The sequence below is a fragment of the Megalobrama amblycephala genome, linkage group LG6 (assembly GCF_018812025.1).
Source record: "Megalobrama amblycephala isolate DHTTF-2021 linkage group LG6, ASM1881202v1, whole genome shotgun sequence".
Lineage (NCBI taxonomy): Eukaryota > Metazoa > Chordata > Actinopteri > Cypriniformes > Xenocyprididae > Megalobrama > Megalobrama amblycephala.
Window position 1 is genome coordinate 39146671 of NC_063049.1, and position 19449 is coordinate 39166119.

Here is a 19449-nt window from a genome sequence, read left to right on the forward strand (position 1 = left end):
ACACCATTTACAACTAATACCAGAAAACTTTTTCTGGCCGTTCATTTACATGACAAAGGCGTTTACAAAAAAAGATGTATCTTGAAAAAGATACAGTTGTCATCTCAGTGTAAACTTGAAAAACACAAATTTGTGAAAGCGGTGACGTCATGCGCATGCGTATTACATGCTCAGTCTATAGTGTTTCTTTACAATGTGACATCGCCAACTACTGGCCTGGCAGCATAATACAGCCTTTTAATCATTTTCATAGATTGAAAAGGATTGTTTTGAAAACACTGTCTTTACGCAAAAAAACATTCTTTGTAAAGAAACACTACATACCTATAGACTGAACACGTAATACGACTGAGCAAAACCTCACCGTTTTCACAAATTCACATTTTTGTAGTTTACATGGAGAGGATAACAGTATTATTTTCAAAAACTTGCACTTTGAAAACCATTTTCAAAAGTTTGCATTTTCAGGCCCCCAATACGCCATTATTGTGTAAATGAGCGGCCAAAACACATCAAAATTTTCATTTTTATTTGAAAAGGTTGTCGTGTAAACAGCCCCTAAGTGGAATGCACTATTGGCATGCATGTTTAAAGGGTTGATTGGGTGATTAGGAGCTCACTTACAGCAAATCATCCACCTGTGGTTAACTGATTTGATCTTTCCTTCCAAAAGAAGTTGCTCTGGAGACCAATCATGACCTCATGGGCAGGGAGTTAAAAGCACACTTCAGAATAGGCAACAAGGCAGTCATTTGAACAAGGGTGCATTTACACTGTAAGTCTTAATGCACAGATCTGATCTTTTGACCATATCCGATTTTTTGGCCCAACTGTTTACATTTACTTTAGACATGAATGGTATCCAATATCTGTGTTTACATTAATTCCCAACCAAAATGATTGTCGGTGATCGCTTTACTATGCACATGGTAGACCCTCGGGTTTTGAATGGCCATTCTATTAAAATTATTTATATACTCCACATGGCCATGATTATTTGCCAACATGGACAGGTTAATAGCTGACGGATATATCAGAATGGATATAGACTTACATTTTTTTTTTTTTTTTATATAATTTTATTATTTTATCTACGACTCGTTAGATCTAAAGTTCTGAAGTGAAAAAAGTAGCATGATAAGAATACATTCTTTTGAATGAATTCTAATAACTAGAGAAAGAGCAAGAGAGAGAGAGCGTGCGAGAGTATGAAGCTGGAAAGTTATCACCTCATTGCTGAGAAATATAATGTTTTCAGTACTGAAGCTTGTTTATAAAATTCACTGGATAGAGGTTGAAAACCAGCTGCTGAATGTGTGTGCATGAGCAATTTCTTCCCTATAGGAAAATAGATCTAGATACATACAATTCCCACCTACCTCAATAAAAAAGCTGCGAGTTTTAGTGCGAGCGCATACATTTATATATTTTTATAGGCAAACGTGTCGCCCTCACCTTGTGGTGGCTTGGAATTCCAAGGGGAATCGGATATGTGTGTTTAGACATAGGTCGGACATCCGGATATCAGATATGTATCAGATTTGAAACCACTTTTGGAAGTGGCTCAGATTGGATGCGAAAAAATCGGATCTCCTGCGGATTTTTGTGTCAGATGTGAGCAAAAAAATCTGATTTTTTGTGCCAGTGTAAACGCAGCCTAATAAAAGCGAGGACAGATTAGGGTCCTGCGAGGCCAGGAGGCCCTTTCTTGTCGCAATTGCGATTTGTCATATCTAAAGGCCCATTTGCACTGACAGCAATTAAATCGCTGGAGGTCAGCGAGTCTCTGTGCTGTTGGTTTCTAGCAGCCATGCATACTTCTGTCACGGTTTAGCCCTGTATCATGCGACAAATCCCTTTTTGCCACATCATGTTGCTGCTGAGTTGCTTAAACCAACATTGCCACTCATGTAGCTGGAAATCACCAACTCTCAATGTCGCTGCAGATCGCTGTCAGTGTAAATACCTTTACATCTGCTGTGGCTTGTTTCTGGGTGTTTAGGCCATGGCTCCATTATCCTGGTCTGCAATCCGACCTTCAAAAAAAACATGTCATATGTTAAACTTTAGATATAAGTTTAAACCTCAAAAACCATGTAGAGAGCACAATGAACTACCATGCTTGCATACATATCAAAGCAGGTCCATACAGACTAGTTCCTCTAAGATTCAGAGGTGAGTAATCATGCAAAGTGCATGTGATTGTAGCGCAGGTGTGGACATGAGGAGGATTTTCAAATAGGGTGAGTTTGAAGAGATGCATCCATGTGGCTGTGTTTGAATGCAAATGAATATAAAGGAAAAACTGATTTTTAATGTAGTTTGAAAACATAAAAGGATACTAGTTAAATGACTATGTGGTTTTGTTTTGGGTGTCAGGACTACAGAGGTTTTATTTTTACTTATTTATTTGTATTTGTATTTAATACAAGCTGATTTTTAAGCTGTTCCCACTTTAACTTGCTTTTCAAAGTCTATATAAAAAGATATAAATAAAAATAAAATGTATGTTATTATTACCTTTTCTATTAAGTGATTAAGATATACCCTCGGGTATGTAAATATTTCTTAAATGCATCTTAGTAGTACTTTTCTCTCCAAACATAATTCTCAGATAATGGTTTAAATTTGTGTGAAGAGAGACAGTGGTGTTACATCGCCACCTAGTGGACAACAGATAGTAGCAACCAGGTAAAGTGTTTATCACAGTGTTGCCAACTGCTTTCAAAAACTGGTAGCTAAAAGTCACTAGATGACATCAAAATTGCAAATTCATTGATCTTTTGATCTTATATAAATATGCATATAGATCAGTGGGCAAAATAAGAATCTAGATAAGTTTTTTTCCAAGAAGTTGCTAGATTTGTCCTTAAACTTTTGAAAAAAGTCTCAATAGGGGCAGTGATGTCACTAAATCTAGTGACAAAATCATTAACAAAAAACAGTATTAGTGAGAGGAAGAGAAAGGGAGAGGGAGAGAGATCTACTATTCAAAAGTACATGATGTTAGTTTGAAACCTTATTAAAACATTTCCACAAACGTTTGTCTAGCAGTGATACAGCGTTTAACACTTCTTTAGATCAGTTTCTTCAGAACTCACAAACTGCCTTGTTCTGTAGCCTGTGCTTCATTTTTAGTCTGTGAGAACTAGCAAAGGTTTTTAGTCACACATCTTGATTTGCCTTGGTTTGTATACACAATTAATGAATGAGGATAATAGCTATATTAGATTTCATGCCAAAAGAAATACATTCACACAGATGCATGATCTAGTTTACTGGAATCTAGAGAAGATTCTTTGATTTATTAGTAAGCACACATGTCTAACAAACATTTAGTTGGGGTCCAAATGACAGCTGGAAAATTGTGATTGTTGATCCGCGAGCACGCGCAATATTATGCAACAGGGCAAAATGCAACTGCTCCGAGTTATCCAGTTTTCCACAGGCCTTATCAAAGGTTGCAATAAGGACAGTGTGATATGCTAGCTTTTTTCTGCACCCTCTTTTGGATTTCATTTGTTATTACGTAACAAATGTAAATACTAAATAAATACAGATATCACTATCAAAGTCCATGTAACTACTCAGAAATGCTGATGTTTGTGAGAAAAGATTCTCATTTCCAATGTGTAAATATGTTGAGCTCTAATAAATAATAAAAAATATATACTTTTTATGCAGGTTTACATTTAATAATCATAAAAAACTTTATGGTATCTGTAAAAATTCATATGCATCAAAGGAAAAGGAGAAACTGCCGCCCTCTATCCACTGGTGTCGCTGTTGGACAGTCTAAAAATGAATGGTTCACACAGTATTTGATCTCATATTTGTAATATTTGTGTTAATTTTTTATTGCACTTATTTTCTCATCCAAATTTTTGAGGAGACCCTGCCTACTTTGAAAAAACATCCTGAAAATATGCTAAATATTGACAATTATACATTACAACAACAAAAAAATGTAGGCCTACAATTCTAATATAAACATAATAGCCTACATGTATACAGTTTATAGTTTACAGTTATGAAGCTGGTTACATTCTTAACATTACGTGCAATTTGATTGTACATACCTGAAAAATAGTGTACGACGTAGTCATTTAAACAGTATCTTGTAAGGGAAAGTTAAGCAAAGTATCTTGGCATTAGCGCGTTTAGCATAGCACAAAAACCCGTTGATTCACTGACAATTTGCTTAATAAAAGATTATTCACATGTAAAGGTTTACTTAATCATTCACTCACGGGAACATTTATATGAATTTAGATTTGTTTGTGGAAGAGCAAAGCCAGTTTGTCCTCTTTTACTGCTGATGGTTATGTGTGCGCTTCTGGACATGTCTGAGGCGTAGCGAATCAGTTGATTCATACGAGTGAATCAAAATATTTGTTCAGATTCGTTCACTGCTACATCGATATGCCAGTAGGTGGCGCGCAGTGTTGTGAGAATGTGATGTGCCCATTCCTATAGGCCTAATACGTATGACAAAACCCATTATTCTTATAAAATATAACATTTTAATATATTTTTTATAACTTTAGGATTTAATGGGAGGGTGGAGTTTAGGTCCACCTAAAGCAAACTCGGTCCTGGAGGGCCACTGTACTGGGTAGCTTCCAAAAGCATCGTAAGCCTAAAGTCCGGAACATACCAAGCCAACGGTCGGCCGTCGGGCAGTTTTTGTTCATCGGCCGACTAAGTTTTCTCAAGACAGGAACACACCAAGCCGACGCCGACAATCTAGTGGCGACGAAAGCAGACTGCGGGGTTGGCTCATATCGGCAGCGTCTGGGTCCAAAGTTGCCCTGACACACCAAACTAACGCTCGACAGCCGACAGTCAAGTAGCACGTCCGTTCTGCGCCTGCGTAAGATGAAATGCCTTTCCGTACCAGCAGGTGGCAGTAGCTGAACAGCCAATCAGAATGATCAGATGGCCCGACGGACCGACGAAAAAATATGAAATCATAAAGTAAGCCTACAATAAGCGTAATGACGAAACAGGATTGTTATTCTTTTTTAGTCTTTTAAAACAATGTTTTTATTGTTATTTTAGTTGCTTAAGTTGATATTTTAATAGGCCTAAGTTACATTATTTACATCAATAACAGAACAATGAAACGTGAATAATAAGCATGTGGCATAACATTTATTTTGATCTTTTATATTCTTCCATATAGCTTATCATTAATGTTTGTAACACTATAGGTTCTAGTGGCTGATGTATTTGTTCTGTCTATATCTGTAAATGTGGCGTTTGGGAAAAATATCCCAAAATCAAACCTTGATAAATTGAACCTGTCACAGCAATGTTATATGGAAAAATCAGCTGAATGAGTGAACTTTGTTGTTCAATGTATTGTTCATATCAATCTGCATTTATCTAAGCAAAGATACCAAATCTGTTTGCTTCTTTTTATTATAAAGGTTATCTTGGTGTGTGCTTATGCTTATGCAAGTATGCATATCATAGAGTAGACCAAGATGGTAATAACTGGCAGTAAATTATTGCCGTTGAGATAAAGAACAAGTGTGTGAGTTTACTTTAGCTTATTACAGTGCTGATATAAATCTTTACTATCCCATTACAGTTATAGTCTTTTGTTCTGGCAGCCATTTAAACAAATTCACTCTCTATTATGTAATTTTGTGCATCTCTGTGCATATGCTTATCATGTAAAATTACATCAAACATCAGGAACATTTATGATCTGTATTTTCCTCTGATAGCAGCAATAAAGGTTCAATGGGCATCAGTGCAGTGTTGTTTTCACTGTGATATGTACGATAGAAAAAAAGAGCCTTATACAGTAGAACAACTGCATTATTTTATTCCTTTGACTTCTTTTTGTAAAATCAGCATGTACAACGATTGATATATCATGTCATGCAATTGATAAATAAATTGATAAATAAAATAATATGTAATAATATAATGAAGCTAACATTATATCATAATGTTTCAAAGTACAGTGTTACTATTGCAGCTTGCAGTAAATAGGCAGATAAAGTTAACTGATATTTTAATATTGTTAAAGGCAGATACTGATGCAATTGCTGATATTTATTTTCATATTTACAGTCATACTATAGCAAAATGCACCATGCTGAAAAATTTGTAAAACATTTATCATTAACAGGTTTTTTTATGGGAAGTTTCAGCCCTACTGCGAAGGTAACTTTTTATTATGCAAAGAATAATTTTAGTTTTCTTCAGGTTTATGAATTACATGATTTTTACATGATTGTCTTTACACAAAATGTATATTTAACTAAATTAAAATTTATATAACTTGGTATAGCAGATATTATGTTCAGAACTTGTCTTTTTTCTCAAGGTCAATGTATTCCTCTACTGGACGTTTTTGTTTCTTGGATGCCTTGACAAGTCCGAACACCAAGAGGACAACAGCGACTGCAGCGATAATGGTGAGACTGAAGAGGACATTGAGAGCCGTTTCAGCATCAGAACCTGACACTTTCAAACCCAAGAAACTGACTGACAGTTCCTCACCAGGAGGTGGTGGAGGAGTAGTCCCTGCAAACCAGAAAAGACTCAGTTAACAGAGAAACAGACAGACAGACTTTGAGATAGAATTGTCAGACATAAACACGCAATTGTGAGTTATAAAGTCCAATTCTGAGAAAAAAAGTCTATATCTTGCAATTCTGACTTTATAACATGCAATTGCGACTTTTTATCACACAATTCTGAGAATAAAAGTCAGAACTTTTTTGTGAAGCCAGAACTTTTTTTCTCAGAATTGTGAGAAAAAAAAAAAATTTCCCCCACAGAATTGGACTTTATATCACACAATTATGAGAATAAAAGTCAGATTTTTTTTTTTTCCTCTCAGAACTGGACTTTATAACTCACAATTGCAAGTTTATATCTATAGATATACAGACAGACAGATGGATAGTACTTGAGATGTCACCTTCAGGTTCATGGACCTGACAATCATGGGGACTTTCTCCTGGGCTTATGAATCCATTGCAGTTGATTATTGTAGCATAGTTCCAGACAGATTTCTTAGGAATACGTGGTAAAGTGGGATCTGATCGATTTACATAGAAAAAGCCAAACTTTTCATCAAAACCCGTCGCCCATTCCAGATTGTCCATTAGTGTCCAGGCAGCATAGCCACGGATGTCCACACCATCCAGCAAATATGCTAAAGAATAAAATGAAAACAAATGAAAATTTTAAAAATGTATGGAAAAAAACATCACAGAAATCAACTGTTTAATACTGTCCTGTGTAAATCTCTACCTTTCAGGGCCTGATTGATATAGTTATCATAGTAGTGGATACGGTGGACGTCGTTCAGATTCACCGCCCCTCGTTCTGATACGCCATTCTCTGTAATGTAAACAGGAGGGTCTCCATATTCCTCCTTAATGAAATTAAGAATTTTTCGGAATCCCACAGGAGTTACTTTCAACCAGAAGGATCCAGAATCCAGCCACGTACGATCCGTTACAGTTCCTGCACCCCTGGAATAGATGCCAACAAATTTTTTTTTCATTTCATCGCAAAATGGAACTATATTATCGCTCAACTCTTTATATAAAGTTGGATGTATAAGTATGTCTAACTTTATTTGCATACATACAGTGTACTCATGTAGGGTGCTATATATTATTAATGCAGTGGATCTCAACCTTTTTGACTTCAAGGCCCCACACCCTACTCACAATTTCTACCAGATAAAATATTTTAAAGCTTGGCATCACTAGAAAGATGTATATTTGTTATAGATGTATCTTTGTCTTATTTTCATGCGTGTTTTATCTTATTTTAAATCATTTTAAGTCATCTTGAGGCTCCCTAGACTGGTCCCCGGCCCCCTGATTGAGAACCACTGATATATAAAGGAAATCTCAACTGTATGATTGTTTGTATCATTGCAAAATGTTAACTATATTATCGCTCAACTCTACTTTGCTAATTGCGACTATAAGGCATGAAGATATTACACTGTAAAAAAAAATCCCGTTGTTTCTACGGAAAAATACCGGCAGCTGTGGTTACCAGAACAATACTGTAAAAATGACATCAAACCGTAAACATACTTACGGAGTTACATGTGAATTTTACATTTTAAATCTGTTAAATTTACGGTAAAATAATGTATTTCATTAACTGATATAATGTTAATTTACTAACCTAATGAAGTACTATTATCTGTTTTGTACCTTTATAATACACTGACAGTCACCAAACACAGTGGTGATGAGATTCACATGATGAATCAAAGTTCATCACAAGCAGTTTTTCCACAAGCTGAGAAGCACAATACTAATATATAGAAGGTGCACACAGTGTCATTCACACACACACTAAACACCATCATGGTAACATGCATGAAATTTTAAAAATGCAATAAACATTAATTTAACAACATTAGATGTAACATAAAACCCTAATGTACATAACTGATTAGAAAAAAATGAGAAAAACTAAGAAGAAACAGAGTTATTTCAACGAAAATATATCAAATGTGAAGTATCACGCAGGGAATTGTAGGAATGTCAATATATGGTTTTTCACTGTAAATTTTACAATGAATTGTTATTTTTCACTTCCAAAAACTGTGAATTTAATGGTATTTTACCGTAAAATTACATTAAATGTACCATTAGATCTATTACAGTTATTCACCGTATATAGTACGGAAACTTTCTGTAAACCAATCAACAGTTTTTCACCGCAGCATTTTTACAGTCTTTTACTGTTAAAATCACGGTCATTTTTTACAGTGTACGATATTATAAACATTAACATGCTTCGAAACAATGTGTATTGTAAAAAGCGTTATACAAATAAATTTGACTTGACATAAAAAATATTGATTTTTTTAAACAAATTGGACCTAAAACTATAGAAGCTTGTTTCTGCCATGGAATAAAAAAAAATTAAACGATAATTGTGAGTTTTTATCTAACAATTCTGACTCTTTTTTCACACAATTGTGAGTTTACATCTCGCAATTCTGACCTTTTTTCTCAGAATTTTCGCAATTGCAAGTTATAAAGTCCAATTCTGACTCGCAATTGTGACTTTATGTCACAATTCTGATAAAACGTCAGATTTGCGAAGTCAGAATTTTTTTCTCAGAATTGTGAGAATTTTTTTTTCTTCTCAGAATTGGACTTTATAACTCGCAATTGTAAGTTTATATCACACAATTCTAAGAAAAGAAGTCAGAATTGCAATTATATCATGCAATTCTGACTTTATAACACAATTGTGACTTTATATCATGCAATTTCATCTTTATATCAATCAACTCTGAGAAAAAAGTAAGAACTGCGAGATGTAAACTCGCAATTGTGAGAAAAAAAGCCAGAATTGTGAGATTTTTTTAATTATTATTATTACTCCATGGTGGAAACAAGCTTCCATATGAAACAGTTTAACTATGTGGAATAAACTAAAAGGCTACCTGTCTGCATCATAGTGCTGGAGGTTTTTGTAGTCCATGTTATAGGCTAAGACAGTGGTGTAGTGGTTGAATCCAAAATAATCATGAGTTCCCTTAATCCTCGCTACTTCCGCAGGGGTAAATTCTGGAAGCCTGTTAGATGTGAAATGCAAATGTAAACTCATTTATAAGCATAGACTCTTTTGAATGCAAAGCTTTAAATTACTCACAAACAAGAATAAATCTTACCGTGACTGAGGTCGGCCAGCTGCTAAACTTCTCTCTCGAATGATGTCTTTCATTAAATCACTGTAATCCCCATTGAACACAGGATGAGCGAACCAACCAATCTGGAACTGTTTCGAAAAGACCAGTGGCTCATTGTTTATTAACGCACATGGTTACAGACAAGTTCTTGTTGTTGAACTACAAATCTGTACCTGAACTACACGCACGGCAGCATCCACATCTTCCTGTTTGTATGGGTTTCTTGGTTCAGCCCAGTCAGAGTTTATGGTGATGCCAATAATGCCACCATGTTTTGCACGATACTTGTCATTATACAGATGCCAGGCCTCAGCATGAGCCTTGATGAGGTTGTGTGCCACAATATATGGTGCAGTGCCTGGTCTGAAACTTATACCTGGACACAAACCGATCATCAAGAACCTTATGTTGCATAATTAACTGTTGCACTGAAACTGATAAGATAAATCATATTTTACAAAGAGTAAAAGTATCATTTTTAATGCAAACGATACCTGGTGCTGCACTTCCATAGCCATGTCCGACCATTGCAACATTGTAGGGTTCATTTATAGTGATCCAGAACTTTACTTTGTCCCCCAGACTGTTAAATACAACATCAGCATAGTCTCTGAACCTATCGACAATAGTGTCATTCTCCCAGCCACCAACATCCTGGAGTGCTTGTGGGAGATCCCAGTGGTACAAAGTCACCTGATGAATATGAATAGACTGTTAGAAACTAGTTAAATTCTTTTTGCAATTTTATGCATACAAATTACTGAAAAATAGTCTACCTGTGGCTTGATATTGGCTGCCAATAGAGCATCTACTAGTCTATGATAGTAGTTAAGTCCAGCTTCATTAATCGTCCTGTTTGTTCCATCTGGCATAATTCTGGGCCATGAAATAGAAAACCGGTAATGGTTAACCCTCAGTGTTTTGAGACTATTGATATCCTCAGCGATCTTGTTGTAGCTGTCACAGGCAATGTCACCATTTTCATCCTGCGATATCTTTAAAGCAGTGTGTGCAAATGTGTCCCAAATGCTGAGACCTTTTCCATCTGCTCTCCAGGCACCCTCTATCTGTGGTGTTGGAGCGCAACATGAAACAAATGTCCTCATTTTAAGCAAATAAATGAAAAAAAAAAAAAAAAAAAAAAAAATATATATATATATATATATATATATATATATATATATATATATATATATATATATATATATATGACAAAATAATAATAATAATAATAATAATAATGTATTTGTTGAAATGTATTGTACCTGATATGAAGCTGTTGCTGTGCTCCATACAAATCCCTCTTTGAAATGTCCATATAACATTTCTTCCTCCACTGGCAGTGGAAAGCCATTATTTCTCATTATATCAAAGTAAAGGTGAGCTGAGCGTTTTGGAGTTCTCGGCCGATTTGAATCTTTAAAGTTCACATGGTGAAGTCCATAGCCAACTGTGTAGCCATTCAGCCACTCAAAGGAGTCCATCAGAGAGCTAGCAATGTAACCCTTAATACGTACTCCATCCAGGTTGTGCGCTAAAAAGTGAATACATGTAAATGTGCGCCAAATTTACAGTTTAACACTATTGCAAACATTAAGCCTCATTAATATTTTTGTAAATTTGTGTATTTATGAGCGCAGAAAATGTGTATGGAAAATTTCCACAGAATTAACAGTGGCAAATGTCCATATCTTTATGTTTACCCTTGTTTGTTAATATGTTGCTGAATCTGGATTATTCTAAATAAGGGAGTGTGTTTACACAGCTAGTAATTTGCATAAAATATGCCTAAATAAGGGCTTTTCATGCAAACTCACCTTAGAACAAGCAAGATGTTTGCAAAAAGCCTAAAATAAGTCTGTCATTCTATACAGTCTGCATTTTGTAATATCATTTTTATATGTTGCCAGAAATAATACAGAAAAATACAATAAAATATAGTTAATAATATATACTGTATGTATGTGTGTGTGTGTGTGTGTGTGTGTGTGTGTGTGTGTGTGTGTGTGTGCGTATATATATATATATATATATATATATATATATATATATATATATATATAAAATATATTTTAATTTATTAATTGTAATATTTTCCCATATGTATAGTATAAATTTAGAATACATTTTTAGTGCAAATTTATCGATGCAAATTTATAGAAACATTTGTAAGCAGATTATATGCACAAATACAAACGTATGCACTGTTAGAGAATGAAAACCATTGTTAACATACCTTTAAGAGCCTCATCAATATAGGTCTTCAGGAAGAATATTCGATCAGTGTCATCAACCGTTATGGTAGTGCCTGTAGCCACACCATTTTCCGTTACATAAATCTCAGGGTCTCCATATTCTTCCTTTAACCAGTTAAGAAGTCTCCTGAGTCCCCAAGCAACAGCCTTCTGATCATTAACAGCAGTATTTTCAGAGCCATCTGCATTGTCCTTCTCAACATCCTGATCAGTCTCATAAGACTCAATATTAAGTCTGCTGGTTACATGGCGCACAACTTTGGTAGTGTATGTGTTAATACAGAATACATCAGCTGTTCCTTGGATAAAGGCTTTGTCTTCATCAGTAAAAGAAGGCAAGCGGGATTCTGTCAAGCGTTGAAGTTCACTCTTGTTGCCAACCTGCCACTTCATGGCATCAGGGTAGTCACCATTTTTAAAGATGGGATGTGCAAACCAGCCTAGTTGGAACTGAAGGGCTCGATCAGCAGCCACCACCTCTCGAGGGATGTTGACGTCCAGGGGTTCTGCCCATTCAGCATTTAGACTAATGGATACCAGACCTCCTTGAGATGCCCTGTATTTATCATCATAGGTGTGGTATGCTTGTGCATGAGCTTTTAGGAGGTTGTGTGCAACCCTGTATGGAGCATCTCCGGGTTGCTTCAGGTTAGGTGGAATCTGACCTAGTCCATATCCTGACCATGCAATTGTCTGGGGTTCGTTAAATGTGATCCAAAACTTCACCCTGTCTCCAAATGTTGCATAACAGAAGTCACAATATTCATTGAATATGTTAATCAATTCGGGGTTGTCCCAACCGTTAATGTCCTCTAAAGCCTGTGGCAGGTCCCAATGGTAGAGAGTCACCATGGGTGTGATATTGTTTGCTATAAGACGGTCTATGAGCCTGTTGTAGTAGTCCACCCCCTTCTGGTTAAGAGAAGATTTATAGCCACTGGGAAAAATTCGAGACCATGACAAGGATAATCTATAAGTCTTCACTTTTAGGGCTCTCAACATGTGTAGATCCTCATCTATTTTGTTGTAGCTGTCACATGCAACATCACCATTGTCATTGTTTGGGATATTACCAGGTTTTTGAGTAAAAGTATCCCAAACACTTGGTCCTTTTCCATCTGCGTTCCAGCCACCTTCAACCTGATATGCTGAAGATGAGACACCCCATTGAAATCCCTCTGAAAATGTTCCATAGTGATAAAGCTGTCTCTCAAACTTGGTCTGAGGGGAGAACTTTTCCCAAACAACCTTGGATTTTGAAGGAACTTCGGATGGTGGCAGACTAGGGAGTCTTGTGCTCTCAATGTTATTTCCATAGATTTGCATCTTAGGGCTTGCTGCAGTCTCAGCAAATCCGTTACTCTCAATCACCTTTGAATAGTAATATGCTGATGCTTTGGGGGTTCTTGGCCTGTCAGGATCTTCAAAGTCCACATAGTGCAATCCAAATCGTTGACTGTAGCCTTGAGGACCCTCAAAACCATCCATAAGAGACTGGACTGTAAACCTCTGGACAACAACATCATCCAAATGCACAGCTGTAGAAGAAAGTAGTAGTTAGTGGACTTTAGATAGTGATCTTGTAAAGTGATCTGATGTTAAGTTTTGGCAAAGGTTTTGTTAAATTGGTAGAAGATTGTTTTAAGGTCAGTCTGTGTCAAATCCAATAAGGCAATGAACAAATCCCCCTGATTTTGTTCATATCTTGCTGCTTTGTTGTTGGTGACCTTCAACTAAGGTCCGCAACATTATTGCAGATTCTAACATTTCCATATAGTTTCAACCCCCTGAAGAATTCATTATTTCCAGACCAATATGTTCTTATTTGGGGAACTATGTTTAGTGTATTATATTTCAAGAATTATTATTATTTCTGACCTCACAGAAATGAATACATGCATAGACAAACTTGATTCCTTCAAGTCTACGCAGGGTCTTCTCAGGGTCTTCTCAAATATTTCAGAAGTGGCCCAAACATTTCTAGAGGTGGGTGGCATTGGGGCCATAGTTATATCCATAATAAGACCAAGGAAATTCTCTAAACTTAAAAGTTCAAATGTGACTCAATCATACCTTATGCATGGCTTCCAAGATGTTTTTGACCTGGAAATAATGAATGCTAAATAATGAATACCTCAAATATACAAATGTTAGTATCAGTAAGAAATACCTTACAGACCTTGGTTTTAGGCCAACAAACCTCTGATTTCACACAGACTGACCTGTTATCTCTTAAAAGACCAACATGGTCTTACTTTTAAACACTGACCAGCTCTCTTAAAACACTTACCTTTCATTGCTTCATTAATGTACGTTTTGAGATAGTCGACACGCTGAGTGTCATTGAGCACATCACCAATGTACCCAGTTGGCATTCCATTTCCTGTGATATAGATGGGCACCTTTGTGATGGATGTGTACTCTAAAAAGATGTAGTTCAATAACCGCCGAAGCCCCCACGGAACAGACTGAATCTGATCAGAAGCTGTGGAGGGCCATGTGGGGTCAATATGAGCCTGGAAGTCTCCCACATTATTTGGTCCAGCATCACAGCTATTCAAGCTCTCACTAATCAGTCGGGAAGTGTGGTGATTAAGTCCGAAGAAATCAGCTGTGCCTCGGATTCTTTGTTTTTCAGCCTCAGTGAAGACAGGGAGTCTTGCCAGCTCTTTCCCACAGAAATCTTTCTTTTTCTCTATTTGTTCCTTCAGCACGGCTGGATAGTCTCCATCTACAAATATGGGGTGAGCAAACCAGCCCAGCATGAAGTTCAGATAACGCTCAGCTGCTGCTACATCCTGATCACTTGAGGGATTCCTCGGCTCTGCCCAATCGGAGTTAAGAGCAATGCCCACTTTTCCACCATGCAGTTTCCTGTATTTATCATTATAAATATGCCAGGCTTCAGCGTGAGATTTCAGAATATTGTGCGTCACCTGTGAAAACAAGCAAAACATTGTCAATATACACTTTCTAAAACTATGAAATAGATGGGACTTTCTCAGATTGACAGACAAACCTTGTAAGAGGCTATTATTGGGTCTTTCACACTTGGGGGATGTTCCCCTGTTCCATACCCCAAGTTGCCCACTACCCAGGGGTTTCCGAAGGTGATCCATGTTTTGACTCTGTCTCCATAACGAGAGAAGCAAAAGTCAGAAAATTCTTTGAAAGCTTCCACAATAGAGTCATTAATCCAGCCATCTGAGTCCTGCAGAGCTTGGGGAAGGTCCCAGTGATGCAGGGTAACAGTGGGCTCGATGCCTGATTGTAGAAGTGTGTTAATCATCTTGTCATAATAAGCAGCCCCCTTTTCAACGAAACTTTCTTTGCGTCCAGTGGGGAAAATGCGAGCCCAGGAAATTGAGAACTGATAATTAGGTGCCATCATGCCCCTTAGCAGATACACATCATAGTCCACCTTGTGATAACTATCACAGGCCAAATCAGTGGTCTGGTTGTCAAAGACATGACCCTCATGGCTAAAACGGTCCCATATGGTCTCACCCTTCCCGTGTTCAGCCCATCCACCCTCCACTTTGAAACTCTCACTGGAGACGGACCATTCAAAATCAACTGGGAACGAGCCACTCAGGAACTCATCACGCTCAGCTTCGGTTTGACTTCTGAATTTCTCCCAGACCTTCTGGTATGAGAATGCAGAAGCTGATTTCTGATGGACAACAGTCTTGGTATTTTCCTTCTGCAAACTGAATGAGAGCATACTGTTTTATGTTCACTTAATAAAATAGTCATTATGTACTGCATATATGTACCTTTTTGGTCTCAACTTTACCTTTTGAGTGTTTCTTCTTGATCTAGCTTCTCAAAAAGGTGTGTGATGTCACAGCCCATGATGTGTAGATCTTTGTTCTGTAAAACTGACGATAATAAATAATAATAGGTTAGCATGTGGTATTTTCATTTCATAAACAGTATCTCAGGCTTTAGACACATAACTTAAAGAAATACGCTAACATTTACCTCCAAGTATTGTAGTAAGTGGCTGGAAATGATTTTCATATCCATCACAGTCCTTGACTGTCAACTGATACATAAGGATTGATTTTTGACCACTGACAATCTGAAACAAAAGTGTCAAGTGTTATTTTGGTTATCTGAAATGTTTTCTGTCACATCAGGCAATTTAAGTGGTCTTTGAATATTAATGACCAGTTGAGTTATGAATCCTTTAAGAGCCATAAAAATCACTACCTGTAACTTCATCAATTCCTTGGTAAGAGCTGTCTGCAATTTGCAGTTGTACAGCATGTGTATAGAGAGGAAATCCACATTTGCCTGAAGGTGCGATAAGAGAAGTATGTGATAAATTACATAATATTAAATATTATATAACTATATATATATATATATATATATATATATATATATATATATATATATATATATGATTATCTGCTTTGAACTTTTACCATGATTTTTGACCCCATCTGAGAAATGAAGTTAATATCACTGGCTCTGATCCCAAGAGACAAATGAAGTTCTAAAAAAAAAAAAAAAAACATCACTATGAGTGACCATCGCTACACTATTATAAAGAACAATGTAATAGAGAGACCGGGGCTAGTTGTCACACTTTTATTCCAGTGAATATAATTATAAAATATAAAGTTTATTTTGAAAGTCAATTTCTGTTGCCACAATGTAGAGTCTTGCCTACAAAAAGTTTTGATTTCCAACACATTTTCAGTGACCACGCACATGCTGCAGGGTAAGTTGTCACAATGGAACATAAAATTAGATTTTTCAGCTACATTTAAACTATTAAACAATTTTGCACATGCTATTGATGAAACTTATGCATACGGTGCCATACAAAATAACCAACTATTATATACTATTATTATTAACTATTAGAAATCATAAGTAACAATTTGTATAAAACTACATACAAAGATGCATGTGACAACCTGATTGGGGACTTGAGGGGAAAAAAAACTTGCCAAACAAAACTTTTAAAGCTTTCATATTAGTGTGGTTTTATCAAGTTTTATTTGACTTTTTACTCAAAACCTACTGAAATACTGAGACAACTAACCCTGTTCTGTTTTGAGTACATACATATTAAATTAATAAACTGAAGTCTTACCTTTGGAAATTTGATGATAGACATTGTAAACATTTGCATGGGACTGGAGAGCATTTTGAAGTTGCACTTCATTATGTAGCTCATGCAGGTGACTGAATGTGACAAATGTGTCCACAAGATCCCTAAATGTATTGAACACAAATCCTGCATACTGCTCAAACATCTGCACCAGTAATGGATTCTCCCAGTCTCCATAACTGGCTCTGAAGGGTTCTGGTACAGCAGAGCGGTGGAGAACCAGCAGAGGTTTGATACCTGATTCAGTCAACTGCCGCACAAGCGTCTTGTAGCACGTCACAGTATCTTCATGTGGTTGGTTAGAGTCACCCGTGGGAAGGATGCGAGACCAGGACAGGAGAACTTTAAAGCGTGTCACCCCTCTGTTCTGAAGGTACAGGAAGTAGTCTCTGGATCGTTGTGGCAGTGGACCTCCGCAGTTAAATGCATTGTCTTCATCTGAAGATCCCAAAGTTTGGCCAGTGGTCAGTGGGCCCGCAAGTAACATGAACTCCTGTTGCTCTGCATTACTGGAGCTCCAAAAAACAGCCAACAAACCTAGAGAAAGAAATCCCTCTAGGACCTTCATCATGACAGTGTTGCAAGTGGGGAAGAGTTCTTTATAACCACCACTGCTTATCTAATAGTGAGGCATACATATCAGCATTACAATCGTGAAGCTTAACCTTAATCCAAATAGTGGTACAGTTTATGGCAGTCATTAAGTGTTTATTGTATAGACTCTGGACTAAGATAAGTGTGCTATATTATCTCTAAAGAAACAGTGGGGTTACAAAGAATGTTTAAAAGAAGTCTTAAAACATTTTTTTCCTCACTTCAACATCTTCTACATTAATCTTTAAAAGAAATTCCTCCTTTCCATTTGTGCAAAACTTGCAGTTGAAACAAGCTTCTTGTGAAAAAATTGACATCCACACGTTATGCCTCAGAATCATTATCATTATATAAGAAACATTAGGGAAATCACAGAAGATAGCAATAGATTCAGTGTGGGCAAAGACATTAAATCTTATCTAACAAACCTTATCTGGCAAAATCAATATCCAAGTACTTTGTACTAGAGTGACGTGAAGATATTCACAGATGACTAGTGGATGGATTAATGGGACGCAACATGACAGTTTCCTGTGAAGCTCTCAGTTGCTTTCCAGGCAATGACAATGACATTAAACTAACCAAATACTGGCTGATTAACCAGCATGGCAATATATCAGTATGTTATTATTCAAGACCATAATATCCGTGTTACGGTTGCTGGTGTAGAGATGAGGCAGATCACGGATTTCCACAAACATACAATACTTTAATATAAACCAAGGCAGAGTACACCATACAAACTCTAACATAAACAGAGAACGGACAAGGAGTGCAGGGAGTGAGTGCAATATAAGGGAGTGCTGACAATAGAGTCCAGGTGCAGGTGATCCGTGATGATGGGGAGCTGACGAGGGAAGTGAGTGCGGGTGACGAAACAGGAGGATCATGGGAAAAGGAGTCCAGGGGAACAGGGGTTCTGTGACATTACCCCCCCCTCCCGGTAGGCGCGTCCTCGCGCCGTAGATGAAACAACCGGGAGGGGGGCGGGCGCCCTGGAGACCTCAAGCTGGTGCAGGGGGAGGAGCAGACTGGAGTGGAGGTCTCCAGGGCAGGTTCAAAAGCCATGGCGGGTCAGGGGCTGAAGGCAGCCATGGCGGGTCAGGGGCTGAAGGCAGCCATGGCGGGTCAGGGGCTGAAGGCAGCCATGGCGGGTCAGGTGCAGCGGGCAGCCATGGCGGGTCAGGTGCAGCGGGCAGCCATGGCGGGTCTGGTGCAGCGGGCAGACATGGCGGGTCAGGAGCCGAAGCCTTCGAGGCGTTGAGTCCAGGCGTCGCTGAAGGACTGGCGGGTGATGGCGGAACCAGCGGCTCCGCCGACCGAAGCGCAGCCGGGGCTCCAGAAAGCCGCAGTAGGAGACAGGCGACAGACAACAAAGTGAACACTGGGGGGAGTGAGGAGGCCAACTGGAGCTGAGGGACGGAGGGACGGAGCGAAGACGGAGGAGTGCAGTCCAGAAGTGAGGGCAGGCTGACGAGGGACCAAGGTGTGAACGGGGGCAGGATGGAGACTGGTGACACTGGTGGACTGATGGGCAACGGTGGAGCAGAGGGAGGTTGGAGCCGGGGTGAAGGTAATCGCCCAGAGGTCCGAGGTGGAGATCTGGGCGAGGGGGCTTGAGGTGGAGGTTCAGTGCAGACACAAATGGACGGAGGAGGGAGAGGGAGGCAGGGAGGGAAAACAGTCTTAGGGCAGTATGTATCAACAACAAAGTTCATAATATGAGCAGCTGGCTCGGCGGCGGCTGGAGCGGCTGGCTCGGCGGCGGCTGG

General features: G+C 38.0%; 1 protein-coding gene and 2 long non-coding RNA genes across 5 annotated transcripts in view; 1 reads left to right on the forward strand and 2 right to left on the reverse strand.

Moving 5' to 3' along the window:
- The window catches only part of LOC125270689, a 34613-nt gene extending 30248 nt beyond the window's left edge, over positions 1-4365 (reverse strand). Inside the window, exons 1-3 of one of the 2 annotated variants that reach the window (XR_007185415.1) lie at positions 4251-4359; positions 4080-4117; positions 1967-2036 (exon numbers count right to left, since the gene is read on the reverse strand). This is a non-coding gene — a long non-coding RNA (uncharacterized LOC125270689). Of the gene's footprint in view, positions 1-1966; positions 2037-4079; positions 4118-4250 lie in introns of both variants that reach the window. The other variant, XR_007185416.1, reaches the window with a different exon arrangement.
- Positions 4366-5808: 1443 nt separating this feature from the next.
- On the reverse strand, positions 5809-18125 carry LOC125270691 (lactase-phlorizin hydrolase-like). 2 transcript variants are annotated; one of them, XM_048194571.1, is made up of 17 exons: positions 17066-18125; positions 16389-16459; positions 16171-16254; positions 15940-16039; positions 15752-15836; positions 14975-15665; positions 14246-14891; positions 11937-13493; positions 10966-11234; positions 10477-10767; positions 10195-10393; positions 9874-10076; positions 9683-9789; positions 9455-9586; positions 7279-7502; positions 6932-7180; positions 5809-6543 (listed from the first exon to the last, which is right to left on the reverse strand). In XM_048194571.1, exons 1-17 carry the CDS (start codon positions 17652-17654, stop codon positions 6320-6322), a joined length of 5721 nt encoding a protein of 1906 aa, XP_048050528.1. In that variant the 5' UTR covers positions 17655-18125; the 3' UTR covers positions 5809-6319. The 2 variants fall into 2 exon arrangements, with proteins under 2 accessions (XP_048050528.1, XP_048050529.1); XM_048194572.1 differs by having other exon boundaries at positions 5810-6543; positions 6944-7180; positions 17066-18121.
- On the forward strand, positions 6364-7898 carry LOC125270692. The gene is made up of 2 exons (XR_007185418.1): positions 6364-6434; positions 7438-7898. It is a non-coding gene; the product is annotated as an uncharacterized LOC125270692 (long non-coding RNA).
- Positions 18126-19449: the final 1324 nt, after the last annotated feature.